At 36.3% G+C, this 15437-nt stretch overlaps 1 protein-coding gene and 1 long non-coding RNA gene across 2 annotated transcripts in view; both read right to left on the minus strand.

Annotated features, from left to right (window-relative positions):
• LOC146463429 (uncharacterized) overlaps positions 1–15437 on the minus strand; it is a 225147-nt gene that overhangs the window by 174192 nt on the left and 35518 nt on the right. The gene's annotated exons all lie outside the window — the stretch shown is intronic.
• Positions 293–14699, minus strand: LOC146463442 (glutathione synthetase-like). The gene is made up of 13 exons (XM_085084426.1): positions 14201–14699; positions 11608–11683; positions 10892–11052; positions 9651–9699; positions 9119–9192; positions 8289–8369; positions 8068–8151; positions 7057–7126; positions 6013–6134; positions 5321–5390; positions 4787–4868; positions 3536–3728; positions 293–2198 (listed from the first exon to the last, which is right to left on the minus strand). The coding sequence occupies exons 1-13, from the start codon at positions 14455–14457 to the stop codon at positions 2075–2077; spliced, it is 1443 nt and encodes a 480-aa protein (XP_084940552.1). The 5' UTR covers positions 14458–14699; the 3' UTR covers positions 293–2074.

Raw genomic sequence — 15437 nt, forward strand, 5'->3', positions numbered from 1 at the left:
GCTAACAGCTATACTATAATAGCTACTACCGGTTTCTGCACCGACCCGTTTTCGTATGTACAATTATCTACAAAGTTACAGAGCTACTGTTAACAAAGTATTTTATATGCTTCTTCTAAATAATCAGGCATAAATAAATGCATTTTGAAATGTACTATTTGTTTTTGTTTTTGTTATCATGGTAACATAGGAGATAAATTAGAAAGGGATAGCCACTGCTATTGTTACTCTTATCCAAACTTTCAATACTTATAATGCCTCTTTGCTTCTTTGTAAATAGTTCTAAACAGTATTTCAGTTTCAGTTCCAGTTTATTTTTTGCCATTATTTTAACACATCATTACAAGATAAATGTAAATTAAAATATAAAAGATAAATGAAAACAAGAGAGAGAAACATATGGCGAGGATGCCAATAGAGAAACCATTGGGGCTTGTACGCCCCTCATAAAAATTACAACTTTGAAATTAGGATTTTAGGCGTAGCTTATTTAATTTATCAATACATTTAGGTTAAAAAGCAGTTACACAATCAAACACACACAAAACATAAAACAGCACGTTCAAAACAGGAGTAGTCAATTTAGGAGAAATGAATGGATCTTAATTTTGATATAAACAGAGAAATACTCTCAGAATTCTGAATTTCTGAATTAAAGGAATTTTAAAAAACAGTTTAGGTCCTTGAAAAGTGTTAAATAAACCTGACTCGACTTGTTTGAATTTCACCCTTTCAGTCCCAGGAGTGATCAGCAGCTATTTTCTCTCTATTACAATATCACTACCTAATCAAGCATACAGGTGATGAGAATAAAGCACACGATCAACAAAGATAAAATGTCTTGGATGTTTACACAATTCCTTCAACTAGAACCATAAGAAATATAAACAGTCAGGAGAATTTGCTCGCTGATAAAGCGTTCCTACAAGTAGATATTCTCCTCAGCGTTGTGTGTGCCAACGAACGAATAATTAACTGACAAATTATATTTTCTATTTCCGATCAAGCCACATTAAATAAAACAAACTTTACTATCCAATTTCAGCGGTTTTCAATCGAGTGCCGAAAGGAATTGCGCACTTCCTCCGGTTTTGCTTTACTACGTTGTGATTAGCTGATAAAACTCGTGCCACTTTCTCAACCAATGAGAAGCAAGACCAAAACCAATTGTGATTTGATCGCACGCGATTTCCCGCGCTTGGCGCTGGTTGCATGTATTTGCTTCGAAATCTGATTGGTTCTTTGTGCTGGTTGTGTCTTGTGATTGGCCAGAGTAATTATTTTGGTGTTACGACACCCAACTGAAAACCGCTCTATGGTTCAATTAAATTAAATTCATTTCAAAGATTCAGTCAAAATAAATAATACAAGCATCTAAACTACCAGGGCACCTGACCTTACGTAAAATTTACAATTGGGTCTTTCAAGATAAGAAAGTCAACATATACTCACAGTAAAAGAACACCAATCGTGATACGAAAATTCTGACCTATCTATTATTGGAAGATAAAAAGTAAGAAAACTTGAAACCTCACAACTTTGTCCTGTTTGTCACGGAGTATAATGCTCGGTTATTGTTTTTTACTGATACCCATTTGACAAATCGAGTGTGGCCTGTCATTAATCATCAGTTTCTCACTTCCCTACCCATTAAAAAACTATTAACTTCTAATTTTGATGATATTAACTTCTAATCCCGTCCAAAACCCGTCCCCCACTGACGGCCCTATGTAATGAGCTAAATATTATTAATTTTCTTACTACAGCCAGTGTTGTAATAAATTAACAATTTCGTCTAATATGATATTTCCAATATCTTTTTTTCGTCTTCACCCGCCTCGATTAGTTAGCTACTTACAGGTGGAAGTGGAAGTATTTCTGTATTATTTTATTTGCTTGTAATATAACAAAGTTTTTTTGTTGTTGTGGTGGTAATTATTAAGGCATCTAAAATATAACTATGCACGAGAGTCATCAACCTAACTAACTAGCGAAATTCGATTACTTTTCAATAAACTAAGTATGCAGTTTTTTTGTGAACATTTAGGACCCCTACAGAGTGGTCCTTAGACGTTTACTTCAAATAAGGACTATCTAAATTGGCCCTTCCTGAGCACACACCTCCATCCTGATGGTCAATGCTCTTGGTACGCATGAGATGGCCTACTTCCCTGTTTACCAAGACCTCATCTCCTCGACTAAAACAATAAAAAAATGATTAGGACATCTATCAACACCTTTCGCAACTTCTCGCATATAACATGAAAAAAAAAAAAAAAAAATACAGGCCCCTTCCACACTAATCCGGCTTAATTTGAACACCAAAACACATCAAACGTTTCCGTGCACATTATCGTTTTTGTATCACTTTTGCCGTTCACACTAAATGCTTCCTCGTCCCCCAGAGACGCTAGATACACGGTTGGGCACGCGCACATAACCGTTGTGACGGCCATGTTTTCAAAACGTTCGTTTTCGCCGTTCACAGAGAACACCCAGCCGCCTTTTTAAAATTCATCTACTCTGAAGAGAGTTTTAAAAAAGATCCATTTCCAGTGTTCGCAAACACCATTTAGGTGTGAACAGATTAGTGTGAAAAGGACCTCAGTTTCAAGCCTAGTAACCTGCGTACCAAGCATTTCAGTCCGTACGGTCTTTCTGCGCCTTTTTCGCTTCATAGCGGATGTTCCAACCTTCGCGCGTTCAAGAAGCGAAAAACGCTTTTACGAACAGAACATCTATTAACACTTGAAGCCTTTATTGTGAGAATGCTGAGGCTGAAATTGGCCAACATTTTAAGAGCGCGCCCTCGCCAATATTTAGTTGGAACGGCTCCGTCCACCTGTTTTGAAAGGTGACATTTCAGTAAATTCATATGTCGAGTCCAATATTGTTTTTACAATAATTGTCGAAATTCCCGAGCGCTGATTGGCTCGTAGCTATTGCCTATAAGAATACAGACAATAAAATGACATGCGCGCTTTCTGGAAGAAAACTAAAGTCAATTCCTCTCGTACGTTTTCCATGTTATTGTAAAAAACAAATCGACGACAGTTTTCTATGGTCTATACTCTTAATCTTAGTCGTGAAGGTTTGAAAATTTTATGTCGTCATTTATGGTCTATTTGTTAAATACAATACCACGAACAATGTGGTTTTCCTATTTTTTTGCAACGTGTACACTAAATTCTATATTTAGATCACATCCATACAATGCATTATGTAAGCTAAGAACATCGCTCAGGACGTTTCAGCCTCAAAACGCCTCGTTGAGACCCGGCCTTAGTTTAAAAATTCGACTTCCTTACTCAAAGGAGCTGTAGCCTATGCTCAGGCGCCTCTGTTGCGAGGAGAGTAGACAGCTGTACACAAGCTCAGAAACACCCACAAAAACACTTAGTTCGTAGGCTCGAATCCCACCCTCGTTCCCAGGGTCTCTCCTTTCTCGCTCCAGAAGACGGGAAGAGGAGAGACCCTGGGAATGAGCTTGCTAGAATCCTTCTCATTCGCTGGCAAGCAAATGTGCCTCACTAACCTGATGAGAATTCCGTAGAATCCAATCTCACTGATAACGTCTGCTAGCACGGGCTGAGGAAGCTCTGCGCGCACTATGTAGTTCTTTGAAACAGGAGGCTGGATTTTGTCCATTAAAATGAATTTTGACCGTTCCTTGATATCGACAGTCTCCGTTAATGTCTTGACAATGTCTTCACCAAAAATGTTATTTCCTGCAGAACGTAGCACATTGCAATGAAATTGGGAAATGAACTTACTAGCAAATAATTGTCAAGAAAATGTTAAGGAAAAGGTCAGCTCGAATGAACGAGAATCTCGTCCTCATTTTAAAAGCATTCTAAATAAATAGCCTGGAATTTCACTCAAAACGTTTTTTTTAAGTTTTGTTCATTGGTGCAATTCACTCTTCGCTACAGAAAAGGAAACATTTGTTTTGCTTATTAACCTTGATCTGAATCACATGGGAACCTAGGTCCTATGATGGAAACGTCAACGTCCTCATTGTTGTAGAAGACCCTTAATAAATACACGAAAAATGTAACCATGTAATCGTGTAATGATTCTACTAAGATGGAGCGGTTTCTAACTGAGTGTCGTAAAACGAAAACCAAAGTAATTGTTCTAGCCAATCACAACAGACGCAAAAAGCGCAACGAACCAATCAGAATTCAAAACAAATACAAGTAGACTGGCGCCAAGCGCGGGAAAACGCATGCGAGCAACTCATGATTGGTGTGGGTTTCACTTGTCACTGGGTTAAGAGCGTGGCGCAGGTCGGCTAACGTATCACAGAGTGTAGTAGTAAAGCAAAACCAAAACAAACGCGAAAACACTTTCAACATTCAATTGAAAACCACTCTATTATTGCAAGTACACGTTAGCCTGGGTCCGGCAAACGCAGTCCAAATAGATGGAGTTTTTCAACTGGCGATACTTTGCGATTCCGTTGATCCGTACTTTACATAACTTTTCGCTGAGCAAGGTACATGTAACAGTATTATTTTTTATATCTAGTCTCCTACGAAGACGCTCTTTGGGCTCGTCACGCATTCCTCCCCCAAACAGCACCTGTGTAGAAGGTTACGCTCATACTAGGGCTCAGTAGATCAACCCCTGAAGTGTGACCAATCAAATGAAAGTTCTCGTGCAGTACTTTTTTGTGGAGTCTCTCGGTACTTTCTAAAACGAAATTTGCGATTCTTTTCTCTACATCAGTGTGATTTCTAACTTGGTTTATAAGAGAATAATAGCAGGTTTTTTTCCAGTTTACCTCCTCCTTCCAGTTGTGGTTTAAGGACAAATCTGTCCGGATCTGCTAAGGCCATCTGCACTGTTTTGTCTCCCTCTGGACCCTGGTATCACGAACAAACCCACAATCCGTCCAGTAAATATTTAATGAGAATATCTTAAGCCTGATGTCACAATACTAAAACTATTAAAGTTATCACGCTAACAAACCACATCAAACGTAGACACAATAAATATAACAGTTTGTTCAAGGTTAGAAGTCGACGCGATAGCCTCCATCCCAGACGCGTTTTGACACGTCACGCAATCTTTCCTCCCCAACAAGACGTTGGAAATTTGTGAGGATATTGCTGTCAGGGCATGCACCTTGAGGCACAGTTTTGTTGCACGTGATTTCTTGATCAATCGTAGAGGTATTTCGCAACAATTCTGATGATATATTAATTTTACCAGAGCAAAAAGGTCCAAACTAAAGGAAAAACAGGTGTCCAAACTGAGGAACGGAACGAAGCCTACCTGTAAACAAAATATAACAATTTCCTTAATATACTCTTACCTCATCCAGTGTGTAGAGTCCTGTGAAAGTACTACGTAACCTGTTCAGGACTTCCTCATCAGATATAAACCTGCGTGGAACAAGCCACAAAAGACGAGTTCACATTCAGCCTGATTGATCATGCCCAGCAAAAGGGATAAAGTCATCCGGTCTTGTGTTCCTCAGCTATTCATGTAAGTCGACATTAATAATATTGCAAGCCAAATAGATAAACAAAACTTAAAGTCCTCCATCCGAATATAACACAGAAAGGTGATATAATAATGTATTTAACTAGTATATTCTGTGAGTTTGAAGAAAATGGGTGAGAAATTTATTTATTTTCTGGTACATGTAGCTAGCGGATGAAGAACTGCTCCATGAGGAAACTTGCTAAAGTAATGAACCATAAAAATATAATTATAACAATAAATATTAGTTATAATTGATAGCTTCAAAAAATAAATAATAAGGAAGGACTCTTGTTATTGTTATTATTATAATCATCATCATCATCATCATCATCATTTTGGGGCTCTTTTAAGGTTGCGTTTGATTTACCGTATTCCGGAATAGGGTCAATCGAACGTACCCTAAAAGAAATCACAACATTTGGTTGGTACATCATGACCTCAAGGGTGAACGTTCTCTCATCAGACTCTACAAGGCAGAACATCAAACCCCCCATTTCCCACACCCCCACCCATACACACCTTTCCAGGACTCCAGGTTCAGCCAACACTTGTTGAACCTTCTTTGTACCAGCGAGGTGAAATGCAGCAGATGGACATTTGATGGCTCTGGATCTCTCCAGCATCAGCCGAGCATTCCAATCCTGTGTCAGGCAGAATTGTAAAAAGCCAAGGTCAATTTTTGACTGAAATGCATAACAGGTTTGCTGGAAGGTTTTTGTTGATGCAAGCACTTTTTGACTAACTCTCAGTTGACTCTGACTCAAACTCAATACGTCAAGCTACCACAATTGCTTTTGCTTTTTTTGTGCATTGCCATATTTATCTTCTCTGTATGGCATTTGCAGCTCAAGTATTAAATGCTCAGTTTTCAGGTAAACTGATAGAAAAATCATCTCTTTCGAATACCACTCTTGATAGTTTTAAGAAGACTATCTCTTGAATCACCAAAGCTCTTTTCTTCTTTTTATTACACTCTGCACTGTTCAAAACGATGGTGGTGTCCTTCTAAGACCGCAGTTCATTACCAAGAAAACTACAGTGTATGTAGATTGATCTTTCATGAAACAGTTTACCCTTGCACGTTAAATCAACGAATAACATTGAGAAATTTAAATGTGAAATAAATACGTTTTCATTTACCAAGGCTTTTAACTTCTAAAGTGAGATTATTGTCATTGACCAGAATTAATTTAATTAATGATGTAACTGTAGTCTTGGTAAGTAGAACAATAGACAAAGTATTAGTCCTTTTGTATCTTAGAATTCTATGGAATTGGAAAGTTTTTAACTCGTTTTGCTGTCAGTAGGAATTGATTATTTAGACATTGTTGTGATGCGCATTTTATTATTTTATAGAAAATGCAAAATAGAAATAATAAATATTATCATTATTATATTATTATTAATTTTGATCCATACCTGGTGACTTTTTGTTGTAAAAAGCATTAGACATTAGCGTTGAGAACTGATTATTATTATTATTATTATTATTATTATTATTATTATTATTATTATTATTATTATTATTGGTGTAATTTATTTAATAATAATATTGATACATACATCCTCTGAAGTATATTGAGCTGGATCATAGCCATTCCTGAAGTACACAGCAGCAATTTCATGTCCATCACTATTGATCAACACAACCAGAAATCATAAGTACAGTATCAGTACTAAATTTTAAAAAAATGTTAAAAACCAGCTGTAGGAGAAGGTGTAGTTATGATTTACAGTCAACCCAGGTCTCGCGTGAACGATATTTTTGAAATTTGAACGGTGTTTTGAAATTTACATGTCAGTTTTGAAAATCGCCAATGAGATTTCAGAGTTCCCGTCTAAATTTCCCTAGCTTATTGATGGTATAAAGCTATGAATTTTTCTTTACATTGCAAAATTGAATATTTCAAGAATAACAATTGTTTCCCAAGTGTTTTGAGTCTTTTTTTCAGTTAATGCGTCTTTTTCGAAACAATTTCCAGAGAAATGTCCAACATTCCATTCACACGTCGGACATTACAAAGAGAAATTCGAATGTTCATTTCATTCTTAGAAATACTGTTCACACGTGACCTGGGTTGACTGTAAAATTTTGGTAGAACTGAACTAAGAAGATAACAGCCACCTTTAAAAATACTTAAATCCTGAATGCAAAATGGGAATTTATTTCAGAGAAAAACAAAAAGAAAAACTGATAACTTTGAGAGGCAACTGAAGAAAACATTTTGCTTAAATTGCTGATGGAATCTAATGAAGACTTTTACCTGGAAAATGATATTGTTCATTACTGCTGATAAAAACAGTTTGTACACTAAACACCCACATTTAAGAACCTACTTTTTTCAAGGTCAGCCTGAACAAGTCTTCATATATACTGTAACTGTTCATATATACTGTAACAGGTGTCTTAAATGACAAATTTCAACCTGGAGGTTCTTAATCTGTGTGTGTGTTTGTGTGGGTGTTTACTGTATCAATTACCATTCTACATAGCCTACACAACACAAGGTATTCAGCAAGGGTTGAATTCAGTGAGCCAGTTCTTAAAACCAATTGATAACTTCAAGTTCTTACACTATAAGTGTTTTATCTTCCTTCAATTGTCCTTTACTGGTAACATCGCTGAAGGATTTCCGTATCATACGAGCAGCAGGATCACTAAAATACAAACAAAGGAGGTAAGTAGCTGTTAAATAATCTGCACAGCTAATTGACGTTACTACTGTGACAGCACTTGATCAACGACAAAACAACAAAAAAGTAAACAACTTGCAAAGCACTAGGGCTGAACTTACACTTCACTCATGAGGTGCTGAATCCATCTTTGATCAAACCTGTTTCGCTCGTCGTCTGACACAAGGATCATTACTACAGAGCTGTTAATTTAATGACAACAAAACTAATGTAAAGAAGTTTTTTTTGCCAAAATGTGGACAGGTGGAGATCAATGCTGTACCAGACATAACAACCAGAGATTGCTGCAAGTACTGAAACAAAATGTAAATCCTCTGGAGACCAAGCATTTACCTATTCAGGGCCATCATTATGGAATGCCCTACTTTTGGAACTAAGATGCCTGTCAAATATTGCCTGTTTCTAGAGCTAATGATTTTCCTATTTTTAGAATGTAAGTTAGGTAGCGCTTTGTAATATATACTAGTTATGCAATGCTTTCGAGTGGTATACCATGAAATATCCCACGAGTGACTTGATTTTTCTTAGTATAGACACAAGCCTTTAGGAGTGTATTCAAAGAAAAATCAAGTCACGAGTGGGATATTCACAGTATACCACAAGAAAGCTTTGTATAACTAATTTATGCTATCAAATGCCACTCATTGAATTAACACAAAACATCACTCTCAACAGCAAATACAATCAGTGAAAAAATATTCAACAAATTGGCAACCTTTCTGGAAGTACATAATTTTGATAAAAATTAAAAAATATAAATAGGTACTGCTCATTAAATGTATAGCCTTTGTAGGCCATGAATAATGCCGGGATTTTTTCATGGAATACTACCCGTTGTATACCACAGAATAATTTTATGCAATGGGTTTCTAGCTTTCTGACTGGCTGTAATCTCTATGGCATGGGCTAAATACAAATACATATCACATACTTCTTATTTCCATAGTACTTCCATGCATCCACCAGTCCTGTAGCTATACCCAAACATGATGAATTCTCAGGAAGCTGGAAGTGGAAAAATAAGGACCCAGTGGAGGTCATGAATAGATGAAGCCTACAAGCAAGGACTCTAATAAATATTGGGGAATTACTTGGGACATGAGTGGCAGGCAGGTTAAAAGCTCAGTGAGAGGATTGAAGTGGCACCCCGCCCCCACCCCAAACCTCTCATGGCTGACTTCGCTCACCGCTCGCACCTCAGACAAGTATTGTGTGATGCCAAACAGAGAGCTTGCTCACAGGCTGGAATAGACGGCATGTCAATGTTATAAACGAAAACCAATTTATGCAATCATTACACTAGATAAATACTCTGAAGACCTAAATGAAGATCACTTGCTAATTAAACCTAATAAAAACAAATTATTTATATTCTCAAATATCTATAATATATAGCTCCAACAGCTGGTAGACAGGGTAATTATTAATAATTATATGCTCATATCAATAGTAGTGCCAAATACCTTTTCTTTGATTTTTGGATCATATCCATTCTGAAGATCTGTTAAAAAACTGTAAGAAACAACAACAAAGGAAATTATTGCAACGCATTATGAACCAAATGTGATTTCTGAATCATCAAATCATCATTGTTATTTATTTATTTATTTATTTATTTATTTATTTATTCACCACGACATACAAACATAGAAAGTTACAATGAATAATAGACTAGGATTACAAGTACATAAGTTTAGAGTAAATAATAATAGTAAAAGAAGTAAGAAGTGGCGAGGAGACCTCAAGAAACCCCCGGCTTATACTGAGAGGTCTCCTCGGAGATATGTTAGGACTTTAAGACCAGTAAAGACATTGTATTGAGATTTTTTAACATACAGTGGTGGTAAGACTATTATATAAGACATATAAGACATGTGCAGATACATGTAAAGCCCTTCTTGTAAGGAAGAATGATTCCTGCAATGAATCAGAGATGACAGAACAACTGGTCCCAATATTCCATTTGTTAACATTCACATGACAATATTAGTCAAATTTCTGATGTCTCACAGTACTTGATGTATTTTTTCTCAAAGCCATGCCTCTGAAGGCCGGCTAAAAAAGCCTCAGACTCATAGAAATGAAATCAATACTACTCTCGTCATCTTACAAAGTCTCAAATTGACCACCCCTCACAAAATTAAATCTGGTCATTCAGCTTCAAAGGGATTCATTATTTTACAAGTATAAAAGAATTGTCATTAAAATATGCAAATTAGATAAATATATAACTGTGTTCTCTCAAATTTAAATATTGATACTGATGTCCTTGCCATCTCTTCTGAAACAGTTTCTCTTGTTATTCTGTGTGGCAGCAGCAAACTACCAGTTGTAACCTTTTGTTGAATCTGAAAAAACTGCACTGTTCCAAAAAATGTCCAATTAAACCCCTAGCCTCCAATGGAATGTTGTTTGGATTCAACCCCCCTCCCTCCCCACTACACGTACATAATTGATACAAGGTACCTTCCCCACCCCACTGGCCACAAACTCTGATACCTTCCATTCAAAATAATTAGCTTTAGAGACCCCCATCCCCTTACAAATTCCAATGACCTTCTGTAGGGGGAAGTATAGTGTATAATGGACATCTTCTAGACTAGAACTACAGTTTGCATTTTTATGTGTTTGAGATGGCAAGATAGTACAGCAGATTATTATAAATTGTTTATAATAGACAGCAAATGTTGCCTGATAACATTACTTGTGAAGTCCTCTCATTTGTGGACTCAGTCCTCCAAAAGAAGAAGCAATTGTGTTGATCTCCACTTGCTTGATGCCAAGATCATCCTGTGGTCCATTCACATTTTGAGGATTTTTTCTGTCCACCATATAGTCAGACCGGAAAATCCCAAAGGAGATTGGCTGAAATATTGAGTAAATTTCCCATAATTCTAAAGTTCACATATGTCAGTTAAAAGCTGCATTTACACCATTGAGTTATTACAGGGTACACATATGACCCAGTACATGTATATTCCTGTGTGGTTAACAGCTCAGGAAACAAAATACAGTAGGTGCAAAAATGTGGGTTGCCATGTTTGTCAAATTCTGATCACTCTACTTTTGTTGTTGTTTTGTATTATCGCAATCAAATGATAAATGAAGTGTGGCACAACTGCAAATATCAATTCACACACACTTTAAAAAAAAGTTTATTATCATCATCATTATCATAAGCTAGAACAAAATGCTTTAAATGTCTTTGTCATGAACAGATCTGATGAGATGCATTTTTAATAATTATATTATGTAAAATAATTTATTGTAATTTTACTGTAATCTGACGGAAACATTTTTTTTTTGAATGAATAATAAAAGATCTTTTTATTTATTTGTTTATTTATTTATTGTGTTATTTTTTCAGACAAATGAATTTTATAGTCATGATACGTGATACTCATCACACGCACAGCTCACCTGTGAGAGGCCCTCGTTCCTTGTCTTCTCATAAATTTCAAATATTTTAGCAGTGAATGCATCCACTTCTATGGTGCTGCATAAGAAAGCAAACATGTGCATTACATAATTATAGCACACGAATCAATGTTAAATTGTGTCTTAAAATTGAACAAAGACAGACAAGTGTTAAAATTTTGCTGGCGTTCCTTTTTTTCATTATAGTCACAAATGTACGTCTTTCATTAACTCGTTGGACACGTATCAAATTCAGTTCTCTCCTAGAGGGGATATTTTTGTCTTCTATTGTCCTTATCGTCTTTAACAAAAATGGTCCAATCAGAACCCAATATCTTAGTGTATGTCAGGAGGGAGTGGACGGGAGTTTTTTGCCATTGTGACGTCACGTGGCTGGAACTGAGGAGGCTTCTTTAGCGGCCATATTGTTTTAATGTTTTAGATTCAAATATGCTGTTTACAGATAGGAAATTAAACCTTTTGAAGCGAAAAATCGAAAGGATAATTTCTAAGATGTAGTTGACAGTTTAAATGATGGAAAATGGACAGCTTGCGGCAAAGAAATTTGGTTTGACTAGCCAGATAGTATGTTTCGCAATGCAGAGAAGAGACGTCAAGCTTAAGCTTGAAACATTACCTGTGCTGCAGACTTTGTCGAACTGATGCCTTAACGTTACTGGAAATCCACTTCATAGAAAAATTAAAGGTTTGATTGTCAATTTCTACTTAAAGCCGGTTTTCATGTTCATTTAGGAAAGCTTTTTGTCTGTTTTCCTTTTTGTCTTCAATGATAATATTGTCTTCTGTCTTCTGAGTATGAGTCAGATATGTAATCTGCCCTGGGTCATGACGTTTTCCAAAAGCAATTTTCGGCATGATCTTGAATAAAGCAATGCAATAGATAAATAGGAAATACAAATAGCCCTGAATAGCGCGAGACTCATGGCATTTTCAGAAAGAAATTTCCGGTATGATCTTGAGTACCGTAACGCAATATTTCAATTGCAAAGGGAGGATAGCTTTTAAAATTTGTGAAGCGTACAATGGAAATAAATCAGGCACAGCATCACACGTAAATGCCAGTATAGGCATCTTGTTAAGCATACTTCTGGGACCAGCCTTGATATCAAACAATTTATCTTGCTTACTTTTTTCTGCCACTTAATTATTACCTACATGTATAGGATACATGTACTACCCATACTTTGTGATGTAGATGTTGCCTTTTTCTCAAGCCTTATGTGATAAACCAGAAAAATAGCTAGGCCCCTGCAATTTGCTTAAAAATGACCAGATACATGTATGAGCTGAAATCAAGGGTCTAGGCAGGGGGGTATTTAGCAGAAAATGTGGTGTCTAAAGGTTAACCCTATATGATCAGACCAATATATATATTCAACACCTTTCTCAGACCTACATGGTCTCTGACATCAAATTTGATTTCTTGATTTCTACTTGGAACTTCTGAACAGTTTGTGTTATCCTTAAGCTTTGGATTTAATTACTGCCCTAAATAATTCAGTTCAAAGTTTATTTTTGCAACTCTTTAAAATACTGAAAATTTAAATTTCACTCAATTAATGACTAATTTGAATAGAATTTTTATAAAATATCCCAAGCTTTAAAATATTTGGTTGTCTATCAGAAAGATCATCATGTGACCACAAGTTCGCCACTACTGTTAATGGCTACACAAGGCCATTATATGTCTTGCTGATTAATCTGCTGTCTTCTCCCTGTTTACATGGATATTATCTGGAGTGTATCAGATTTCTAAGCTAGCACAATTAGAGAACTTTTTTTGAAACGCATTTGAGGTTAATTACTTGGTTATTACTATAGTTGTTTATTTATTGTTCCTGAAAAGCCCCACCGGGGAGGCAACAATAAAGTACATGTATGTATGTATGTGAAATTTGCTTCTAACAACAACAACAACAATATAAATGCAAGTGACAGAGTTCTAGTCACATCATGATGTCAGTGAAACATGAAACTCATTCTGATAAAGGTTCTCTAACAGACAACCCAAACACTGTTAGGTTAGAGATTTTTTAATGAAAGAACACAGAGCAAATTCAACATAAGACTGTTTCATCATGACTGTAATTTTTTCTACCCTTTGGATACTATGAGCTGAAAAGACAACCCTTCAGGACAAGCCTCTCCCTACACAGCTCACTTTAGTGACAAATTCATTTAAAATTCACTGTCCACTGCAGGACCATGAGTACACTAGGTATCTATTTGCCAGTCTGCAAAGCATGGCAAATTTTCAGAAACTTCTTTGTTTATTTCACTAAGAAAATACTTTTACTGATCTGCATCCATGATATCTCATCAAGTTTTGCCATACTCTTCAGACTGCACCTAACGCTTTCAGAGTGATGGGTGTTGTAAAGTTGTTCCAACAGTTAAAATTCTTAGTTTTCAGGGATCTTTGATTGAGAGCTAATCGCCACAACAGCCAAGTATACTCAATTTTAAACTAGACATAAATTATTTGTTTTTCCTGATTCCATAAACAAATCAAGGATCTAAAATACATCTAAGGCGTTATTTGTTTATTTAAAGATTTGAAAAACAATGTACTCACCCTTTAAGAGCTTCCTTGAGGAACTCATGGTCTTGACTAACTCGATGCACCAACAGATTGAAGTCTTTCTGCACATCTTTTGCTTGTAAAAACAGTCGCTTTGGAAATGCCGTTGGAAGAAGGGTGAACGGTGCATGTTCTACCTTGAACTGCGACTCCTTGGCTCTCATGACAAGCCCATGAGTTAAACAGTAATCCTTCCCTTCGCCAGCCAAAAAACTCACAAGACTTTCACCTGGAAGTTTAAGTCCGTTCATCGCGTCGTTCTACAAAAGGCTCACCACGGGATAACAAGGTATTCAATATATGCAGAATCGCAGGCTCGTGCTATCTCTAAAGTTTCGTCTCTGTAACTGAGGCGTTACATGTGGCAAAATTTGTATCTCTACATAGCAAATGACCTCAGTTTTCGTGCAGAACTGTCATTACAAGGTGTTTGCCACCTGTTACATTAGAACGATCGAACGATATTTGCAGTTCGCCGCCATATTGCGCGACAGGAGACTGGTGCTCTAGAGCCCAGACTCTCGGGAGTTTACAATTTTTCGAGGATTTTCATTTTTTCCATCAGTTTTCAGCAAAATACAGGAGCTTGGGATATTTTTTAATTGAATTTTAAAATTAAATTAAACTTCATTTCATTTCCAAATTAATGCCTTCCCATAGGTAAATTTTTGCATAGGAAGGAGATCTGTTCTGGTTACTCCCAAAGTGGAAAGATGTTTTACAGCGGTTACCAACAACACGCGACCTTTTGCCTTCAAAAGTTGCGTTTTGGTGGACGTCAATCATAGAAAAGCCGTTGAAATTGTTTTGAATTCTGAGAACATTTCAAGGCAACAGAACCAAGAAATTGATAGTTTTATCCGCTGACGGATGATAAACTTTATGAAAGTTGATTTCCAAGCCAGGTTATCCAAAAGAATGGGCACTGTTTAGACGAAACCTAATTTTTTATCAAACATTATATATCGCTACACGTGATAATTGTGCAAAATCAGCTAGGCGTGTAAGTGAGCAAATTATCACGTGCAGTGAAAATTAAAATTTTTAATTCAAAAATTCCTTTTATTTTTGCTTGATCCAGCTCGGAAATCAATTTAAATAAATTTTACCTTCTCTTAGCGAGGTAAAATTCTTAGTTTCTTGCCCGGTTACCTTGGAATCTTGTCAAAATTCAAAATAATTTCAACGGCTTTTCTTTGATTGACGTCCACCAAAACGCAACTTTATCCGA

Source organism: Pavona decussata, unplaced genomic scaffold (assembly GCF_977016875.1).
Source record: "Pavona decussata unplaced genomic scaffold, jaPavDecu1.1 SCAFFOLD_176, whole genome shotgun sequence".
NCBI lineage: Eukaryota > Metazoa > Cnidaria > Anthozoa > Scleractinia > Agariciidae > Pavona > Pavona decussata.